At 41.1% G+C, this 21,868-nt stretch overlaps 1 protein-coding gene and 1 long non-coding RNA gene across 2 annotated transcripts in view; one reads left to right on the plus strand and one right to left on the minus strand.

The window, feature by feature from the left end:
• The window catches only part of BAIAP2L1 (BAR/IMD domain containing adaptor protein 2 like 1), an 85,224-nt gene that overhangs the window by 16,552 nt on the left and 46,804 nt on the right, over positions 1–21,868 (plus strand). Inside the window, exons 2-3 of the mRNA XM_068524167.1 lie at positions 5,990–6,065; positions 10,778–10,864. Of these exons, the coding sequence (XP_068380268.1) occupies positions 5,990–6,065; positions 10,778–10,864 (163 nt within the window). The remainder of the gene's footprint in view (positions 1–5,989; positions 6,066–10,777; positions 10,865–21,868) is intronic.
• LOC137749902 (uncharacterized) lies at positions 1,943–8,310 on the minus strand. The gene is made up of 3 exons (XR_011070318.1): positions 8,147–8,310; positions 4,196–4,391; positions 1,943–2,783 (listed from the first exon to the last, which is right to left on the minus strand). It is a non-coding gene; the product is annotated as an uncharacterized lncRNA (long non-coding RNA).

Below are 21,868 nucleotides of genomic sequence, written 5' to 3' on the forward strand. Positions count from 1 at the left end.
TTAGAGATTCTTAAATCACTTTTAAAGCTTATTCCAGTGTAAGTATAACCCACACTTTTCAACTGAGAAAATTAAGCACTGAAATATCAAATAAGTTGTCCTTGGTCTTGTAGAGAACTGGAAAAAGAAATGGAAAGAGAAACTAATTCTTAGGAATTTAAAATCAGCTCAGTTTAACTAGCTAGCTAGTCATAATTGTATTTATGCTTCATAGTCTATAGTTTCATACTGGTAAAGGTAATAATTTTTCAATAATGAAAGAAAAATCTAAATGGTGAGAAAGTTAAAAACCATCGTAAGATTGTATAATTCGTGTTAAAATTATGATCTGTTACGGTACAGGAGGCAGAGGAAATGTATGAGATAAATGGACCAACTAGAAATCTGGTGGAAAGTGCCTGTAGGGTCCGAGTGGCCTCTTCCTCAGCAGGTTTGGAAGTAGCTAAGCACTGATTCTCCAGTGCCGCGGAGCTCTTGTGACAGGACCAACCCTCCTCATTATGAGACACAGCACAGGTACAACAGTGATGTTGCCAGTCATCTTATTTTAGCCTAGATGGTCCGTATTCTTCCCTGCATGAAGATGAAACTCATTCTGGTTCAAACTGGTTTGCCACATTATCCTCCTTGCCAAGCAGTAACTGTTGGGATACATACTAAGCTTTTGTTATAGATGGTACCAAAATAGTGCTTCTTGGCCCGATAATGCCTTTTATAATTTATTTTGTTTTTGTACTTGGAATCTTAAACCTTTTATTCCTAGCGCCAAACTTAAAATGGATTTGTTCATTACTGCTGGTGATTTTCTCTAAATTTGAGGCTCTATAAACAATTCAGGTCTTGACAAGCCTTGACACAGCATGACCTTTGACCCAACTGCTGCCCTCCCTCCAAAATGTAGGACCCATCCAATTCACAAGGACATCCACTGTAAAAATTTTATGGATTGTGGAATATGACAGCCACACTGCTTTTTTGTTCCTGGGTTTAAAAATACATGTACTTCAGCTAAAATAACTAGATTAATGGCCAACAGCCAGTGTAGAAATGGATTTTCCACTGTTCAGAGAGGCCAGAATTTCCAGGGGAAACATTTCTGTAGCTAAACCTAAAATAAAGAATTGAAGTGTATGTTGAACTTCCAAGCTTAAAAATTCTTATATTTTCTCTGAAGCTGATTGTCTTAGTTGAACTTTTTTCCTGTTGAATCATTTGGATAGTGGTTTATGCTTGGTATTAACTTTGGAAGTTCTCATTATTTCATTGTTTTTGAAATTTTAAGATAGGAGTTATATGTAAACATTTTAAGATTTATATCAAGAAATCAAATTATACTTTCCCATTATTTGAATACGCTGAACAAAGAATAATCTTAAGAAAAAACACAGATCTTAGCTTCTTTTTATAACTGCTTATCTGCTAGAGGACGGACCTTGCTCTGTATTGATTTCCTTATACATATTACCATCTAGACTCAGCCACGTGAGATTATTTTAAGAACTTTAAATGATGTTTTAAAAATAGTTTTATCTTTTTATTAGAACTTATATTCTTACCATCCAGACTTGGTGTTGTAAGATTATTATAAGGATTGTAGATGAGGTATTTGAAAAATAGTTTTATCTTTTTATTAGAAAGCAACCATTTTCTAATGAAGTCATTAGATTTTAAAAATTACTGAAATCTCATACATTGCCGATGAGAATGTAAAATAGTACAGCCAACTCTGGAAAACAGTTTGGCAGTTTCTTACGAAGTTAAACATATACCTACCATGTGACGCAGCAGTTGAACTCCCAGGTGTTTATTCTAGAGATATGAACACTCATGTTCACACAAAAACCTGTACATGATTGTCCATATCAGGTTTATTTGTAATTGCCAAAAACTGGAAACAACCCAAATGGTCAACAGTTAAATGGATAAACTGTGATACATTCATTCTCTGGACCACTGATAGCAAAGAAAGGGAACAAACTTGATACACCCAGCAACTGGGATGGTTCTTAAGGCATTGTGCTGAGTGAAAAAGTAAATCTCAAAAGGTCACATACTGTGGCCCACTTATATTACATCCTCACAATGACAGAACTATTGTGACTGAGATCAGCGGTTGCCAGGGCTTAGGATTGGTGGGGAGGGTGTGGCTGTAAAGGGGTGGCATCAGGGAGATCTTTGTGCTAATGGAACAGTTCTGTATAATAAATGTGGTGACTGTTATACAAATCTATACGTGTGATAAAATTTCATAGAAACAAGGCACACACCCCGCAGATTAGAGACATGAAAACTGGTAAATCCAAATCCAAAGGTCTATAGTTTAATAGTGTTGTACCAATGTTGGTTTCCTGGTTTTGATGATGTACTATGGCCATATAAGTTACGACTGGAGGAAGCATACATGGGAACTCTTTGTACGGTTTTTATAACTTCTTGTGACTCTTAAACTATTTCAAAATGAAAAGCTTAAAAACAAAACAAAGAACTTGAGGACAGATGATAGAAATAGCAGCCGTGGCGACAGGTCCCCGTGATCAGGTACTGAGGCTGACCATCTTGCAGAGGGACTGGTGAGGGGTCAGCATCGGCTCTGGAGCTTCATGGCTGCTGGTTGTGAATGAGGCTCAAACAGCTGACTGGCTCCAGGAAAACAAGCTGAGCGGACTTCCAGTTAAGCGTGGCCTATTGACCTCAAGTCTTTTTCTTCTCTTCCTTTTGAGAATACATTAAAATGATGGCAAAGGAACTTAAAGAAAACGCCTGTAAATCCATAGTGTAGAGACCTGAAAAAGGAAATATCAGTTGACAAAAGGTCTAAAGAAATTTGGGTTGTTAGAAATGGACGGAGGTGTGGTAACTGCCTTAAGAGAACCGAAAGAACCTGCAGAGAGGAGTACCAGTGAGAGCTGAGCCCTTCACCCCAGAGAACCCCAAAGGCTGGGGAACAGGCCCCACAGAAGGTAGGGATGGAGGGGACACGCAGGGCTAGGATAGGAGTTACACAGGTGGTTAAACTGCCAGGTCCCCTTTCCTGCCCCAGCCACCACTCTTACAGCTGCTCCCGCGGCGTGGCAGCCTTCAGATTCAGTCTCAGGATGTGTTGAATCAGAGGCACTCTTGACTTGGAAACACCAGCTGAGGTACTGGAATTCAGGAAAAATCAGCCAGGAAACCTCTGGGATTCCCAACCCCCTTCCAGACCTGGGAAAGCCGACTACCTGGTGATTGCCCCTTCCCCTGACCAGTGATAGGAAATTAGAAACTTCTCTGGAGAGACCCAGTGGCCCCTGGTTACCGTCACTTGGCCAGTTTCTTTACGGCTGACCGGCTGTCCAGTCACTCTGAATGAAGCGTACCGGTCAGTAGCCACCCTGTGCGCACGCGCACACGCTTCCAGCCAGCATTTAGGGCTTTACTCCTAAACACGGACTGCCAGTCAAGCATCGCCAGACATTTGGGGAAAGCCTCCAGCACAAAAGACAGTTGGATACCAAACAATGAGAAGGAATAACCAGACAATATGGGGAACTGGCAGAAAATATCCCCAAAATTACAGTTTATTCAGATAAGAGATGATACTGCATCCATAAAACAACAGGATGCTTTTAAAAAGGAATAACCAAAAATACCTGAAAGAGCCCAAATTAAAAATATGATATCAAAAGTTTGAAAAACGTAAGAGGAGTTAGAATGTACAGTTGAGGATATCTGTCAGAGATAGAACAAAAAGTGGAAAATCAGAGAAAAAGGGTAAGATGATTAAAGAATAAATCCAGGTCATATAAAATCCTCCTCAGAGTTCCAGAGAATGACGAGGCAAGAATCAAAACAGGAACACTTTTCAGACCTGAAGGACATAATTTTCTCTATGGGTAGGGTCTGTTGAGTGCCCAGTAAAATAAATGAAAAAAGTACCCGCACTGAGACAGACCATTGGGTAGTTTCAGAGCACAGGGATAAAGAGAAGGGTTCCAGAAATTAGCCCCCTCCCACCACCTGCCCCCGACCAGAAAAAGAAAGTCATATACGAATGACAGCCAACTTCTCCAATAGCGAAACTGGATATTGAAGACTGGAGCGATATCTTTAAAATCCTAGGGGAAAATCACTTTCAACCTGTAATACACAGCCCAGCGAAATACCAGTTAAATGTCAAAGTAAAGATAATTCCAGACACGTGGGGACGCAAATTTACCTCCTGCGTCATTTCTTAGGTCACTCTTGGAGAATGATCTCCAGCAGATAGCAATAAATGAAGAAGGAGGAAGACGTGGAATCCAGCTAAGGAGACTGTCACACAGGGGACCAGGAAGGGACATGCAAGGGCAGCAGTGTGGCAGGAACCGTCAGGCCAGACTGAGTAAGAGGACGGAGAGTCCTTGGAGGAAGTTCTGGGGAAAAAAATGGAATGGAAGATTAGCTGACAGCTTTGTACATTTGAAAAAGTGATAGGCTCCTATGAGATCCGATGGCGCGTGTGGAAACATTTAAGGTAGGTACATAGAAAAATCTAAGGCGGGGGTGGGAATGAGACAATTATTAATCCCAGGAGAAACAAAAAGAGTATATCAAGAAAGGAAGCATAATTCTTGTACATTCCTTGCATTGTAGTGACCAGTATTTACAGAGTCATAATAAACCTTGACTGTTGACTTCCCAGGAAACTGTCATTTAATTATATCGGAAAGACTGGGAAAGGGAAAGTAGGGTTGTCTACCGTAGCAGAAAGCCAGCAGTTACTGTCCAAAATTGAGAAGTCAAGAATATTCATCAAAACTATGGCAGCAAATACAAAAGAGCGCTTGCAAGCAAGCTGTTATGTGGGTGTAAGGCCAGGGGTGGGGAAGGGTTGGGGCAGGGGTTCTTTTTCACGATAAGCCTTTATGCTGTCTAATAAAGTTATTATGGTCTTTCTCTCCTAACTCGTAATGGAGAACCTTTTTATCCCGAAGAATAATGTGTCAAGTATCTGCCCCTTTGGATGTTGTGTGGTTTTTTATTCTTTTTGTTGCTTGGTCCTCTACAAACAAGGTACACATTTTGGGAGGGGGGTAAAGGGATTTGGCTGGTCTATCTGGAATGATTCATATTGTGAAGCTTATGGTTTGTAGGTGGGACAGATATACTGTCACCATGTGTTCTGGGTCAAGAAGCCAGAGACCCATAGGAATGATTTCTTGTCTGTACTTCAGATTTAGGGTAGCATTTTAAATTTAGGCCAATGTTCTAAATAGTCGCCTGTTTTATACTTGTCATAGCACTTCCCTCTGTGTTTATGACCTTCTGGTGATATAGAAATGACACTTTTAAAAATGAAAACCATGGCATCTGCAGAGATAGAGCATCATGAAGTCCATAATGGGAAACCACATCTCCCCCTCCACTGCTGTGAGCACAGGACCTACCGCACACTCCATGAATAATGAATGAACTGATGGCTAGGGGAAAAAATGCCAGTGACCACCTAGAAAGAAAGTTCTAGGCTGGCCTATGTCTTAGGGCCGTCAGCAACACCCACCCCCATCCCTTCCCCAGTAATTAGGCAGAGCAAAAACAACATCTCTTGGAAATTCCTGTTCTACTGATAGCCAAAACACTGCCCATATAATTAAGTTCCTATCATGCGCCCCTGTTTCTTAGCACTATCATGACAGCCATTAACTTACCTAAACCCAAAAGGGAGCATCAGCTTCTGGACTCATGGCCCCCACAGGGTGTGCTTTGTGGAGATGGAATGTCTGCTACCTGCTTCATTTACAGTAAATTCTAGGCAGCTCCTGGGCAGGCAGGGAACTGCCAGGGTCACATGCACCTCGCCACTCCATCAGTTAGGATGGAAGTGCTCTTCACTACTTTCAAATCATGACTTTGTGGACGGTACCATCAGGCACACGTGGGGATCCTAGGCTATGCAGTGACACCATCTAGAGATTACTTGGTCTGCTGTTCGCTTATTTTATTAATTTGGTTTTTTTTGTTTGTTTGTCAGAATGTTATGGAACAGTTCAATCCTGGGCTACGAAATTTAATAAACCTAGGAAAAAATTATGAAAAAGCTGTTAATGGTAAGTCTGTTTTCTAAATGTATAAATATAGAGTGCATATGAAAGCCATTCATTAAATATTTTACTTAATTATTTTTAAATGCTACTGAATTTTAAAAATATCTTTAAATTGGTAGCAACTGTTTACAATTAATCTGTAGAACTTTGCAATGATAGGGTATTAGTATACTTGAAATGAGTAAGTTGAATAATAGGCTACCAAAAGTGACATATCTTAAATATCAGATTTTGCTTTTTGACACTGCTTAATCTTTTATATCATTGACATAAACACGTTTTCTACTTTTTACACCAAATTCTTTGTAAACTAATAACATATATAAAAAGTGTACTTAAAATTTTAAGATCCTGAAGCATAGGAATTATTCTCCTTTTTATTTATGTAGAAGAATTTCTTGTCTTTGGGTGTATCACTTTTGATAGTAATATGAGAAACAAAATGTTTAGCCTGAATGGAAAGACATCTAAACTAAAGGTTGAACTTAGATTCTCATTTCAAAATGAGTGCTTAATTTAAAATGAACTCAGGCATTGGCTTTTGTCTCTCTGTGAACCAGAGTTGTTTGCTGGTTTGAACAGATTTCATCTGAGGAAGCCAATGTGCATCTACACATATATTCCCCTCCCAAAAGGGGAACGTTATCAGTGATCACCTTGATGTGGACCATTTTTTTAAAGTCTTTATTGAATTTGTTACTGTATTGCATCTGTTTTATGTTTTGGTTTTCTGGCCCCGAGGCATGTGGGATCTTAGCTCCCCAACCAGGGATCGAACCCACACCCCCTGCATTGGAAGGTGAAGTCTTAACCGCTGGACCGCCAAGGAAGTCCCTTATCAGTGATCACCTTGAAAACTCAAGATGCTAACAATCACCAAATTCTAACATGGTCAGGACAATTCTCTCTATGTAGCAAGTGTCACCCCCAAAATATTCAGATCCCAGTCTTACCATCTACCCTGGTTCACTAAGACCAGCACGTAACATTAGTAGAAAATTTAGTTTCCAGCGGTTTGAGATTTGAAGAGGGCTTCAGACCACGCTTTGTGCCTTTTTTTCCCCTCTTCTTTCTCTCTTTCACGATACGCCACCTTTGGCTGCTCCCTGATGATGTTTTGAAAGTAAACCTGCGCCCTCACACCCTCAGTGTGAGCCTGCTCCTGGAAAGGGGAGGTGCTGGCGTGACTCGGGACTTTGGATTGCGGACGAGCTATCGTTTCAGTCACTGCAAAAATAAACTGCTTACTGACTTCCTTCTGGATCTCTGTGCTCTTGGCCAGACGTGTTCAGTGTCAGGAAATGCAGCAGGCCTGGGATTTCCCTCCCTCTCCCTCTAGCAGTACCAGTGACTTCTATAGGTGTGCCCCCTCCCTCCTTCAAAGAACTGGAGCCTTGTTTTGGAAGCTGACTCTCTCCTGATGATTACCTAGTCACAAGACCACAAAGTCACCGCTGTATCCATCCCCTGGAAGGAAATCACTCTGACCTGCAGTGATTCTTTTCTTTCTAGCATGAGCTGCCTCTCTGAGGCAGAGTTTTACAAGGTGACGCAGTGAAGAGCCCACAGCTTAGCCTCCTGCTAACAAGGCTTCTCCCCAGCAGCCTCTACGGCTTTAACACCTCCTGGGGCCTATTCTGCATTTCATAAGGTGTTCCAGGATTTCTGCAGGCCATCTGTTTTTGGCTGAAGCCATTGAGAAACTTCAATAAAATGTGTAAAGTCGTTGGTAAGAAGCTGTAGTATAGTCGAGGATGCCAGATGTGCAGTCAACAGTTAGATTATAGCCCAGGGCAGCAGCACAGCTGATGAAGAGCATAGGACGAGCAGCGTCTTGTACAAGAGTTTGAGCGGAGGCCGGTGGCGTATGGAGCAGGCAGGAGGCCGTGTAGGAGCTGAGCCAGCTGACAGACGTTAGGTTTCAGTAGGCAGACGCTGCTTACTAGTGCTTCAGGCAGAAAAGACAGCATCCAAGCCGAGCCCTGGGGTCCACACTAGCATGGGTGAGAAGCTGTGAGGGAACAGTAAAACATAAGGTGGAACAAGGTCCTGCTATGAATGCATTTGGATACAGCATCTCTTACCTGTTGCCGCATAACAAACTGCCTCTAAGCTTGGTGGCTTAAGACAACAGTAGTTCATTATTTTCAGTCGTCCTGTAAAGGCAGTGCAGTTGTCTGTACACCTGGGACTCTGCAGTTGCAGTGCACTGGGGCTGAGCTCACTTCCTCTCTCAGGCATAGCTGGCTGTCCCAAGAGTACAAGCCCCGTGGGAGTTATGCCTGCTCGTACCCCATTGGCCAAAGCAAGTCACATGACCAAACAGCCTATCAGCGTCCTAGACAACTACACCAGCTGGGAATTCCAGGAGGTGTGACTCATTGAAGGCCATGACTGTAAAAATCTACGATGAACTCCGTGGAGTGTGACAGGCTTACCCTGTGGCCAGTGGGAGGCCATTGAAGGCTTTTGAGCAGAACTGTAACCTAGTGAAATCATATTGATATTTTAAGGAAAGTTTTTCTGGTAGAAATGTGTAGTTTAGATTGATGAAGTAGTTGATCAACCACTAAAAATTAATAAGCTTCATTCCTTAAAACAGTAAGTGGTAGAAAATCTCTAATGTATCCACATTAAAAGGGGACAGAATTATGAAAATATTAGTTTATTCTTTTTTCTGGATAAATTATAATTTTTAAGTTAATGCAGCTTTATCATAAAAGCAGGATATTTTACTAGACTAAGAAGGTTAAATAGTTTTAAACATAAGTCAACAGTTAATGAAAAAATTTCAATGTGTGGATGCAAACCAAAAATTTTATTTAAGTGTTGTGTAATCCTGTATTACCATTCTCCCCCGTTAATTTGCTTTTCAGCTTATCAGCACCTTGCAATTTTAAATCTTCCCACTAAAATATTACATATATTAACTTGACAGTTTACTGGCTATAAACCTTGTTTTTCGGTGGAGTCATCTCTTTTTCAGTGCTAGCTGAGACCAAAGAGTCAAAAAGCACCACGATTTAGAGCTGCCGGGGTTGTGTGCACTGCCTCTGCTTCGCCATTGACCTTGGGCATGTCCCAGAATATCTCTTCTCTGCTCCACTTCGTGAAACGGGGTGATAACATCACCACCCTATGTCTTAATGTAGTCTGGTAGATTTTAAGTAATGATTTGGAAAGTTTACATAAATGCTATTTGTTATTGCTCTTTTTTATAATTACGCTTTACGGTTATCCTTAGTCTTATGAAATAATAGTAGAGTAGAGCATTAGATTTCCTGAACTTGTATATATATGTAGTAAAAGCTGTAACTTTCATAATTTTTTTAATTCTACAAGACATGCAAAAATAGATTAATTTGCCATGAAAATACTACTTTTTTTGGCCTGCAGTATCTTCAGCGGGACTTGGGCATTAATTCATTCTGTGACCTCCTCCCCCACCTTTTTAAAACTTGAAATACCTTTTAAAATCCATCCTTTAAAAACAATACCCATTATAAACTGGTGTGGCCTCAGGTTTTCTTCTCAGTGAGAGGAAAGGAACCTGAGAGGGGTTGCTTAGGGCTCTTTTATCTCCCAGATCCTGTGGTCTCCAAAGCTACCGGGCAAAGTGATGTCTGTGTATGAAGCTAGCCTTTGAGCAAGATAAAATATTTTCTCCAAAGTCACACTAAATAGGCTAGATCTTATTGAAAAGCTTGCTTGTTGTACACCTTCAGTCTCCTGAAACCCAGCCTGTGTAAAGTGACAGAAAGAATGGGTATTAGCAGCTTCCATTAGTTTGTCCAGTACTCACACTGTTAGGGCATTTTATAGATTCAAATCCTTTGTTTCAAAAAGGATAACTAACTTGCCCAAGAAGGTCATGTTGTTGGAAGTGACAGTAGAATTCAAACCCAGATTTGTCTTGCTCCTGGCTCCCACCTACAACCTCCCCGCACCCCCAAAAAAAGAAAAAGGAAAAGAAAAACAAATCAAAAGCAGATTTCTGTACCTTATAATGTAGTTTTCAGAATCAGTTTGAAAGGAGAAATGTGATTTTTAAGATCATTAGAATCCAGCTTGTATACCAGTAAGAGTTTTCCTGTCTCTGCCAAAAAGGAGCGGAAAGAAAAGCAGAGCATTCAGTTATTTTTCAGGTAATTTCATTTTTTTGTGTGAAATAATAATATATTTCAGATTTCATAGATTTTTCTCCTGGCAACAAGTATGGTAGTTGCTTGTGTCTCAGAATATCTTTTTCAATAGAAAAAGTAAAAATGCCATAGAAGGCCCAGGCGCCTAGGCCAGCCCACACAAGCCCCTCTAGCTAACAGTATTGCAGACCTGTGTTGCTGTAGAGTGACCAGCTTGCTGCAGTGGGTGTGTTCCGGCCCCAGTTCCGTGTTAGGAACATATCCCCTCTGGAGCTGGCATCAGGAGCAGGCAGAACCTTCTCTGGACCCCCCGGCCTCTGCCGCTGCTGAAGGTTCCCCAGGGCTGGTCGGAGGCGAGGATCCCGTGAGGGCTTTCCGGTGGGTGGGGGGCCTGCAGGAGTGCAGTGGAGGGACCTTTGCCCCCGGCACAGCTCTCACACTCAAGCCCTGCCCCCTGAGAGCCACACTTGCCTCAGCCGCGAGGGACTCCGGGGTGTTTGGAAGAAAACCTCTGTGTCGTTTCCTCCTTTCCGTGTGTAAGTGATGATTGTGTGTGTCTCCTTCCCTGTCTAGCTATGATTCTGGCGGGAAAAGCCTACTACGATGGAGTGGCCAAGATCGGTGAGATTGCCACCGGGTCCCCTGTGTCGACAGAGCTGGGTGAGCTGACCGTCCGTTACATATAAACCCAACTTGAGCGCGGTTCCGGAGCCTTCATCCTGTGAGCCCTGATGAGAACATACGAAGTGGCCCAAATCCAGAATGCAAAAGAGGGCTAGCCCAGCACTCCGGTTTGTTCACCTCTGCAGTGATTGACTCCTCCGCGGTCTGTCCAAAGTGGAGGCTTAGTTAAGGGCAGGCCACTAGGAACTGGGCTTCTGCCTCTGAGGTTTGGGCCCTAGTTCCCTGCTGATCCCTGAAGCGTGAAGCCGGGGGAGCCTTGACCCACATTTCTAACTGAAGGGGATGTGCACGCAGCCTCCGGCCTCTGGCAGAGCGTTTCCTGTGACTCACCTTGCAGAGTCCAGCCCCTTTACCTTCTGCTCTTGGCCGTCGCTGTTTCCACAGTCGCTCTCGGTTGTGATTTTTCCGGTTTTGCTGGTATGAATCGATCCCCTGTGCACACGCGGAGGGTGAGGGCAGCCGCACCCTCGGCAGCACCAAGGCTTCTGTTTACAGAGCCGGTTCACTGTACCATCTCCGAAGCGGGGAAAGGTGGATTTTTTTTTTTTTTTGATAGCCCCGCACATAACCATCATTTTAGTAACATATTAAATATGTTTTACTTGACAGAGGGTAACATTTCAGAGTTTAAAATGTTTGTCAGAATTTGAAAGGTTCAGAAAACCAGAGGAAAGGATTGGTAAAGTGTGTGTTTAAAGAAAGATGTGTTCCTCTCCAATTAAAAAGTGGAAAGGGAAGCAGAGGGACAAAGGAGCACATGTTTAAGGTTCAAATAATTCACACCATTCGTATGTTAAGTGTCTTGAGGGTTTTCAGGATTGCTTGGAAAACTAACTGACCCATAAAAGCCAAGGAACAAATTCAAGGTGTGATGATGGTTCTGGGGTTGGGGGCTGGGCTGCTGCGCTTGCAGTGGATCTGGGCGCTCGTTAACATTCTCTGACAGCTTTTGTACCAGAAGAGTTCATAGTCTTGAAACCCGTAGGCAAAAAGCTAAGCCTGAAGTGATGCTGGGTGATGAATAAGTCAGTACTGCGATACTGAATAGAATCAGTTACGTGTAGAAAATTTTCAAAGCCCTGACTTGTATTCTGTTGTTCTGGCAAGGTCTGAACTATAGAAACTCTGTCCAAAGTGGATCAATTTAATAAAATACACACTGTGTTATGTAGACAGAAGCAGATAGTAAAATTTAGGACATTTGAGGGCTGATTGGGGTGATTATAGGGTTCCAAAAATAGAACTAAATTAAAAAGAAACATCCTATTTGTGTCAGGCGTCAGGGGGAAAAAAACTATGACCCTTACGTTAACACGTATGGCGCTTTGACTCACCGTCATTCAGTTTGCCTTTTTACTGTTTTATGGTTCTTGCCACTGTTTAAATAAGACTTCTGTTCCACACCTTATTTGATTCAGCTGTGAGTTTATAATGTTGAATCAGCTGTTTCCACAGCAACCGTGTTGTTATAAACACGAGCTTAAAATTTCGGTTTCAATAAGGAAAATATGTTGCAATGGTGCAGTTTCTTTCATGTGTTTTTATTTCATTCAGAGGGAATGGAAATTACTTGCTGCCATTTTTGTTTCAAGTTGTCCTTTTGCTTATATTCACTCTATCATGTAGTTAATTTCCTACTCACTTGCAGCCATTCCATGATAAAGTGCAATCCTAGTAGGAGTTGCTTTTGGAGGCCTAATATTTACTTCTTTTGATTTGCTTAGTTTTTTATTTTGTTGTTAAAGTTTAGACTAAAATACTACCCTGTATCTGTTTAAATTCCTGTATGGAAGAGCACTGGAGAATTCATAGAAAAAAGAGAGACCTAAAGTTGATTGTACCTTTCTTGTTTTTCAAGAAGATTTTCTGATCTAGTTACTGACTTTTTGGTATCGGTCTTCATACTTTATTATGAAACTTATGTTATAAATTCCATTTGTTAAAAACTGAAGGGGTATTACATATGTGAAGATTATGAATCATTTCAAAATTTTCATTCCTGAAGAGTATTATCTCTGAAAAGTCTTTCTTTTCCCACGCCCCACCCCCCGCAAAAAAAAATCCTATAGTTATACAATTTTCCGTTCAAAATTTTTGCTTTGGGAGGAAAATACCCTCTGAGTAAAAATATTTACTTAATTCATAGAAATTTGTAGTGAGGATTCAACTTGGAAAACTTGGCCAAATACATTATTAATGTAAATCAGGGTGGCAAAGCTAAGCATTTCAGTCTCTTCTCACTTTAGAGGAAAGAAGAGGTGTGTGTGGGGGGGTGTTGATTGGCCTTTTACTTTTCGTCTTCTGGGTCAGCCTCTGTTAGTAGCACAGAGCTGCAGCAGTACCATTTCTGACTTGTAGCTATGGGTGTTTTCATTTTGATATCCCTCTTTCGGCATCAGCTCACCAAGTGCTGTGTGAATCATTTAAGATGCTTTTGCCCACGAGTAACAAAACACCCAACTAACAGTGGTGTAAGCAATAAGGATGTTTATTATCCCACATAAGAAGGCCAGGAACGAGGGGTTCTTGGTTAATCATTACTAAGGACTCTGGGACTTTCTCTCTTTCTTCTCATCCTAAAGCCCAGCTCCTCATGGTACCAAGATGGCTGCCCTGCCATTGCTAGTCTCAGGTATCACATCCTCCCTCTTCCCACTATGTCCAAAAGCAGGAAGGAGCACCCTTTACAGAGGAGGAAACCTTTTCCCAGGAGCCCCAGCACACACCCTCTTGTTCCCTCTGGCCTGATTTGGATCACATGCCCATGACCCAGCAGCAACAGAGGTTTCCCAGGCATGGTTGGCCAAGGGATACATCGAGGGGGAGAGGGCACAGCTGTTAGGAGGACACCCGATGGTGCCACCAGTCAGGCAGCTCTGGTTATCAAAGGTCTTGTTTCAACGGCTTTCAGTAAAAGGAAAGAACTTACACACATGTTACTGCTTTAGCTGTGCCGTGGGCTGCAAAGTGCTGCTGAGTTTTGCTTGTGTCTCTGATTGGGATAGTGTTTTTCTCCCACATGGGTTGTGTGGTTTTACTATCATGTGTGTACTTCACGCTCTATTTATGATTGTTGTTTCTCCAGTAGACCACAGCCATCCTTCCCAGTCTATTCCTATTTGGGAAGTGGGACTCCCAAGCACAGAAGATGAATTAGGGATGTGGGGTAGTTTTTGTTTTTCTGTCCTTTTGCTTTTCTTCTCAAGCCTTTGGGTATCTTTTCATCACGAACTCTTGGGGCATCTTCCCTGCCTCCGTTTCTCTCTCCTTTCTTTCCTCCTCTCATCTTCCTCTCTGCCGACGTACCTGCACGGTCTCACAGCCTCTTTCATCACTGCCATATTTCTTTCCAGCGTTTTTTTCCGGTGAGTTTGTGCCTAAGAGCCAACATTGAGTGCTTGCTCTCCTCGGGCACAGGACCCAGTGCCCGACAGGGCCTTTAGTTCAGCATCTCATTTAGTCCTCAGGGCCGTCCTGCACAGAGCTGGGTGCAGGCACTTCCGCTGTCTCCGTTTTCCACGTAAGACCCAGAGGTGAAGTGTGTGCCTGGGTCACACAGTAGCAGGTGGTCCGACTTGAGGATCTGAGCTCTTCACCTCTGCACTTACTGCACTTCACTGAGGCGAAGGGAGAGGAAAGAGGCAGCCAATCACGGGTTGCTGAAGAGGAAGAAAGCGGGAACCCCACGACGGGGACCTTTTCAGGAAGGAGATGAGAGGGAATCGTTGGTGTCAGAGCAGCCGAAGACTGGGGAGGGGCTGGCAGGTGTGGTGACTGGAGCTCACTGGCCCCCTCGGAAATGGTGGCTTCACTAGGGTCCTGACCATAAACGCCAGGTGTTACAGGGTTGAGGAAGATGGAACTAACAGAAGTTTTACTTACATATGTATGCCTTCTTACACGTATTGCTTGACTTTTGTACAGCTGTGCTTCACATAGAAACTCAGGTCTCATTAAGTGCGTGCTGTGTGCCGGGTCCTTCGTGTGTTGCCTCATCTCATCCTCAGGAGCCTCGTGGATAGATGTTTCCTCCGAGGTCTGCAGGGTGGATGCTCACCCACCCCGCATTTCCCTGGGGAGGCTGGTAGACCATAAGGGTAAACTTGGCAGTCACAGCCTTCTGCGTGGCGGTGAGATAACCTCCATGGGCAACCACATTGGGTCCTGTGTCCTTAGCCATGTGCTCTGCAGCCAAGCAAGGCAGAGCAAGGGCTGTGGAGGTCGTGACCTCCGCGAGAGGATGGTAGGCGGCATTGGTGCTGCTTGGGAACGATCCTGTGACCCAGGACGGGGAGGCCAGGCCAGATCTTATTTTCCCCTGAGACTGCCCAACACCTGAGAGATGCTCAGGAAAGCTTGTGTTGTTACAGTGCCGCTGTCAACTTACACCACCCTGGGCAACACGTCACCTTATGAGTGGTTGGCAGGACTAAGGGAGAGGACAGCAACGCGTTCTGGGTTGTTTGAAGATGAAATGAGATAATGTGCCTTGTGTTTTCTAAAGTTTCACAGACCAGAAAGATGCCTCTCTGTTGCCGCTTCATATGTTCACAAGTATTTGAGAACTCAAAAATCAGTACCAATTTTTTTCATTGACATTATTCTCTTCCATAAAGTAGGTGATATGTTTGTAAGAATATACGTTTTTGTTTGATTATTCAAGAACAAATTATTTCAGTTCTCTCCATTGTATCTTCATTTTCTATTTCATTAATCTCTACTCTTACCCTTGTTTTCTTCCTTGTACTATCTTTGGGATTATTCTGCTGTTCTTTTTCTAAGTTCTGAAATCATACATTTAACTCATCAATTTTAAATACAGGTAGGACCACAAAGATGACCACACAAGTTAAAACCATGCAAAGCCATCTTAATAATCAATGGGGAAAATTATGATTGTCCTGTGACCTTTAAAAATGTTTGTCAGAAGCATTAAAAACTCTCTCACTTTCAGTTATAAATGTGTAAGGAAATGGAAAAAATAAAACTGATATTTATTTAGTACACAGTACTTTAAAGCATTAGAAACACTGATAGTTAAAGCATTTTTATTTATTTGTAAAAAACTTGAGTCGTTTCAACAACTCTTGTCACCTTCTTGTATAACTTAAGATACAATATGCTTTTGCAAATTGTCATGCTCCTTTCTAAGCTTGGATCAGCTTCCGGCATTTTATCCTCGGTGATTTCAGTGTTGTGAGACAGCCTTGAGAGTGCCTTTAATGTGAAGATTTTTTGGCTGGTATCACTTTCTCTGAAACACCTTCATCCTTTTCACCACAACCGCTTTCCTCAATTATGTTGATGATTCTGGGCTTCACTCCATTCTTGTGGCTGTACATCCAGGGGCTCTCAAACAGTAGCAGTGTTGATGTTCCCACAGGCAGGTATTTCTTCTGTAACTCCAGTTACAGTCATTGTTACCACTTTTAATGTCTTTGCTGCACTTCCTCTTTCAATTATTCATATTTGTAACACATCACATAGGTTTGTCACTGGGAAACAGGGAGGCAGCACACCTACACACTTTGCTGTCTGTGTGCTCTATTTGCAGTCCTTGCAGCAACACCACACTGTCTTAATTACTGTAACTTTATGATAAATCTTGATATCTAGTAGGAGATATCAAGTAAAGTAAGTAGATCTTATTCGAGATTGTCTTAGCTATTATAGGACTTCCGCATCTACATGTTCTTTAGAGTCAGCTTGTCAATTCTCACTAAAAAAAAAAATATATCGAATTTTTGACTATAGATGGAATCTATAGATGAATCTAGGGAGAACTGACTCAGTCTTCTAATCCATGAAGATGGTACATCCTTTTAATTACTTGGGACTTCTTTAATTTCTGTTAGCACTATTTTGTAATTTTCATTGTAGAAGTCTTGCACATTTTTATACATGCATTTTTAGATACTTATGACATTTTTGTCCTATTGTAAATGGCATTTTAAATTTTTTTATTTTCTACTTTTTTTATTCTGTTGAGATTTCAATTTGTCATTCTTTTTCATTACTATAAATTCTATTTAGTTCTTTTGAAATCTGTGAATTAATTTTTATCATTTTAGTAATAGCTCTATTGAGAGCTGATTAACATATAGTACAATTGCCCCATTTAAAGTGTATAGTTCAGTGGTTTTTAGTATATTCACAAAGTTTTAAATTACCACCACAGTCAACTTTAGAATATTTTCCTCACTCCAAAAAGAAATCACATACCCATTAGCAGTCACCTCCCATTCACCCCCAACTCCAGTCGTATTTAACCATTAATATATTTTGTCTCTTATAGAGTTGGTTTTGCTGGATTTTTCACGTAAATAGAATCATACAATATGTGATCTTTTGTCACTGGTTTCTTTCACTTAGCACAATGATTTCAAGGGTCATTCACATTGTAACATATAGCAGTACTTCCTTTCTTTTTATGGATGATAATATCCTATTGTATAGATACACCACATTTTGTTTCTCTGTTTTATCAGTTGATATTTAGGTTGCTTCTACCTTTTAGCTATTAAAACATACTGCTGCTATGAACATTCGTGTACAAATTTTGTGTGTACATATGTTTTTCTGTCTCTTGGGTATACACTTAGGAGTGGCATTGCTGGCTCATATGTTAACTCTAAATTTAACCCTTTGAGGAACTGCCAGAGTGTTTTTCAAAGTGAATGCACCATTTTATATTCCCACCAGTAGTGTATGAGGGTTCCAACTTCTTTAAGTCCTTGCCAACACTTGTTATTGTCTGTCTTTCTTATTATAGCCATCCTAGTGAGTGTGAGGTACTACCTCATTTGAGTTTTGATTTACGTTTCCCTAGTGGCTAATGTCGAGTATCTTTTCATGTTCTTACTGGTCATTGCATATCATCTTTGGAGAAAGGTCTATTCAGATCCTTTGCCCATTTTTACTTGGGTTATTTGTCTTTTTATTATTGAGTTTGCCAATCAACTTTTAATAAAGTTTTGTTTTTCTGTTTTGATTCCTTTTATTATCAGTGCAGTTTGAAGTTCTTTTTTTTAAATTTATTTATTTATTTATTTATTGGCTGCATTGGGTCTTCGTTGCTGTGCGTGGGCTTTCTCTAGTTGCGGCGAGTAGGGGCTACTCTTTGTTGTGGTGTGCGGGCTTCTCATTGCAGTGGCTTCTCTTTGTTGCAGAGCGCAGGCTGTAGGCACGCAGGCTTCAGTAGTAGCGGCATGTGGGCTCAGTAGTTGTGGCACGCAGGCTTAGTTGCTCCGTGGCACGTGGGATCGTCCAGGTCCAGGGCTCGAACCCGTGTCCCCTGCATTGGCAGGCATTCTTAACCAACGCGCCACCAGGGAAGTCCCAGTTTGAAGTTCTTGACAGTCTAATTCTGCTGATGCTTTATTGTGCCTCTTGATTCTCATTCATGTGGAAACATTTCTGTATGGGTTTTATTGTCATCTCATGTTCTCTTCCATGTTGGGGTCACCTATGGAGGTGTAAAAGTTTTGCTATTGGAAGTCACCAAGAAATGAAAAGTAGAAATGCCAAGCAATGGTGGAGCTTCTCTCATTTAAATATGTTTAGTTCTTAGAAAATAAAAATAGTTGATGGAATGTGATTTACCATTTGATAAAATTCTTGTAAAATATTTAGAATGTGCAAATGAAATGCTCCTTTATTTTCTGTCGTATCCATACTAACAAAGGTATTCTGCCAGTTTTGCAGGGAAAGTGACTCAGACTTTACGGAAAATATCTTTAAATGTCTAAAATTTGTAAGCTATTCTAATTATCTAAAACTTAAATAATGGCAGGTTTTAATTTTCTATAAATAGGCTAGATACACATCCTTCTCCCAAGAGTCATTCCTAATGGTTTTCTCTTGAAAATAAAAGGTCCTTTATGAATAGAGTCTGTTCTCCTATTATAGAGAATATTGAGGAAATGTGTCATTGCTTTTTCTCTACTATAATTGAAAGTAATAGAAAAATTCTAATGATTCAAGAGAAATGCCAGATTTTAGTCATTTTTATGCTAAATGCTGAACCACTAGAAGATTACAGTAAGAATTAGCATATACTTTGCAGTTGCCTTCAAATTCGCTTTGTTAAAGCATCACCTTTTATCAGTTGTACCTTAACCGAGCAAACAAGAACCAAGGGGCTGGCCAGCACCGATTTGAAACTAAAATTTTATTGGGACACGGCCGTGCCCACTTGTTCATGTGTTGTCTGCAGCTACAGTGGCAGAGCTAAGCGGTTGCAACAGAGGAGACCTGAACTGTTTACAACCCGGCCCCTTGCAGGCCCTTACTTGACAGCAGAAGGCCTTTAGGGTCATCCAGTTGCTTAAGTCAGTCAGGACAGAGCCGTCGTGTGAGGGATTTGATATCCTTTTCTCCAAAGAAAAAGCAGCTCCTTACCATCTGCGGTCTAAGTGCTTGGGTTTAAGACTATACTTTCCGGGATCATTCCTGTAGTCTGTTACTAAGTGCTTGGGTTTAACACACATTAACAGCATGATCCCAATAACCACAGCGTGTAAGCAGCTCTGGGGTGAAACTGCCTTGCCCTGTTGGGAGGAACAAACGAACAGACAAATGCAAAGCCAAAGACCAGAGCTCTGTAGTCAGGATTTGGCAGGTAAAATATTTTAATCCACTGTGTTTGTTAAATAGTAAGTCATATGAATAATAATTCATGTGACTCAGGTCGTCAGGGTGTGTACCTGTAGCCGTGCATATAAATCCTTATCACAGGTACACAGTTCAACTCAAGGAACAGTGCTTATTTAAAAGAGGAAACTGAAATTTGTCTAAAGCTTCCAGTTTTGTCCCTAAATCAAATGACGTTTATTTTTTAAGACTTAGGAAATATGGAAATGGCGGAAAGGGAAAACAGAAATGGTCAGGGGAAAATATTTTGGCAAAATATTCAAAAGAAACTTTGAACCAGTTTTTTTCATCTTTAAACCATAGAAAAATAAAGCTTGTTCTCACTTATTTCTCAAGGAATAACAGGGGACTTTCTTCAGGGAGTTGACAAATTTCCTGTGAGGTATGAGAACCTCAGCATTACATAAATTTAGACTATGTTATTATGTTCCAATTCAGCCAGCTATTACATTATGTATGTATGTATGTATGTACGTATGTATGGCTGCATTGGGTCTTCGTTGCGGCGCCTGGGCTTTCTTTAGTTGCATCGAGCGGGGGCTACTCTTCCTTGCGGTGCGTCGGCTTCTCATTGCGATGGCTTCTCCTGTTGCAGAGCATGGGCTCTAGGTGCGCGGGCTTCAGTAGTCGCAGCACATGGGCTCAGTAGTTGTTGCACGCAGGCTCTAGAGCACAGGCTCAGTAATTGTGGCACACGGGCTTAGCTGCTCCGTGGCATGTGGGTTCTTCTCGGACCAGGGCTCGAACCCGTGTCCCCTGCATTGGCAGGTGGATTCTTAACCACTGCGCCACCAGTGAAGCCCACATTATTTTGAATCATCTGTTAAATTGTTTGGGCCAGTTTCTTAAATTGATCACAAAACAGAAGATTTCATCTCCTCACCATCAGGGAACCTAGAAAATCATAGGTTTTCTTTTGTTATTGATAGAATGTTTATTGGTCATGCAATTAAAAAAAATATATTTATTACAGTTTTGTCTTGTTGACATTCAAAATCCAACCTGACAGTCTAGGGTCTTAAAAATAAGAGCAGAAAAAAATACCTGAAATATTTTTTTAAAATGTTATTCATTCAGAGAAATATCATAAATAGATTCCTAAGGTCTAGATAAAAGAAAAGAATTCATGCCAGAGTCAATGAGAGAGCTAAGTTGAGTCAAAGCAGTTGTTATTGACCAAAACCATTTATCTTTTAGTTGCAGGTGAGGCTTACTTTAAAGAGATGAAAATCCTTTCTGCAAAAATAGGAAACAGTTAATAGGGAATTTATTTTATTTGCTTAACATTGTACCTGACGTATGCATATTAACTCCTGTACTCATCGTGATAGCTCCCTGAAGTGGGTACTACTATTATTATTATTTTCATTTTACAGATGAGGAAACTGGGGTTCAAAGAGAGTTAAATAACTTGCCAAAGTCACCCAACTGGTTAACGGCTGGTTAATTTGAGCCCAGGTAGCCTGCCAGCTGTGTGGCCTATTACGCTGATTTAATTTTCTACATGTCGAAAAGATGGGCTTTTTCTGATGTGATTTATTTTATGGCAGTCAGATTGTCCTGTCCATTATAGTTCAGCAGATAAAAGGTTGTGTTAAATAGTGAACCGTCATATAGTCTGAAACTGATTGATCATGTGAGTATGATTCTGTATTTTGTGTTTTCATCAGCTTTAATCAAGAGTTTGTATTTTGTATTAGGAGCATTTATTACATGACCATTTATTCCAACTTTGCAAATGACTTGCCATTTCAATTTTCAGGTGGCACCTCTTTGGGAGCAAAAAAAGATCTAACTGTAGAGAAAGATAGGCTTATAATTTATAAATGTGTAATTTATAACAGCTATATGAGCACATACCATATAAGTCCATATATCATCTAGGCATATTGGTATAAGTATATATAAATTTCTAAAACTGTGAGAGGATGTTCTGTGTTGTAAATTGTACCTCTCTACAGAAGTTATTATAAGAAAAGCATTCCTTCTCCCAGCTTTGAAGTAACCATATGTGCAGATGATATATCATAATTAGTAAAAACTACAGGTATAAAAGCTAAGATGTCAAATCGAGATCAGTCATTTTAACATTTAATGCTTCCTGACGGCATGATGGGCACATCCTGAATGTCAGTCTGAAATGTCATTGCCTATTTTTCAATGCACTTCACGATACTTGCCCGTTCTCTTCAATCTTTGAATTTTGAAGTGTGTGAAGGGAAAATTATCTTGTTTAAACCCAGTTTTCACAATTACTTAAATTGGTCTTTTTCTCCTCAAAGGATATCATGTGTCCTGTCAACTCCGGATGGGGAGAGGGTAGGACTC

This window comes from Eschrichtius robustus, chromosome 16 (assembly GCF_028021215.1).
Source record: "Eschrichtius robustus isolate mEscRob2 chromosome 16, mEscRob2.pri, whole genome shotgun sequence".
NCBI classification, from domain to species: Eukaryota; Metazoa; Chordata; class Mammalia; order Artiodactyla; family Eschrichtiidae; genus Eschrichtius; species Eschrichtius robustus.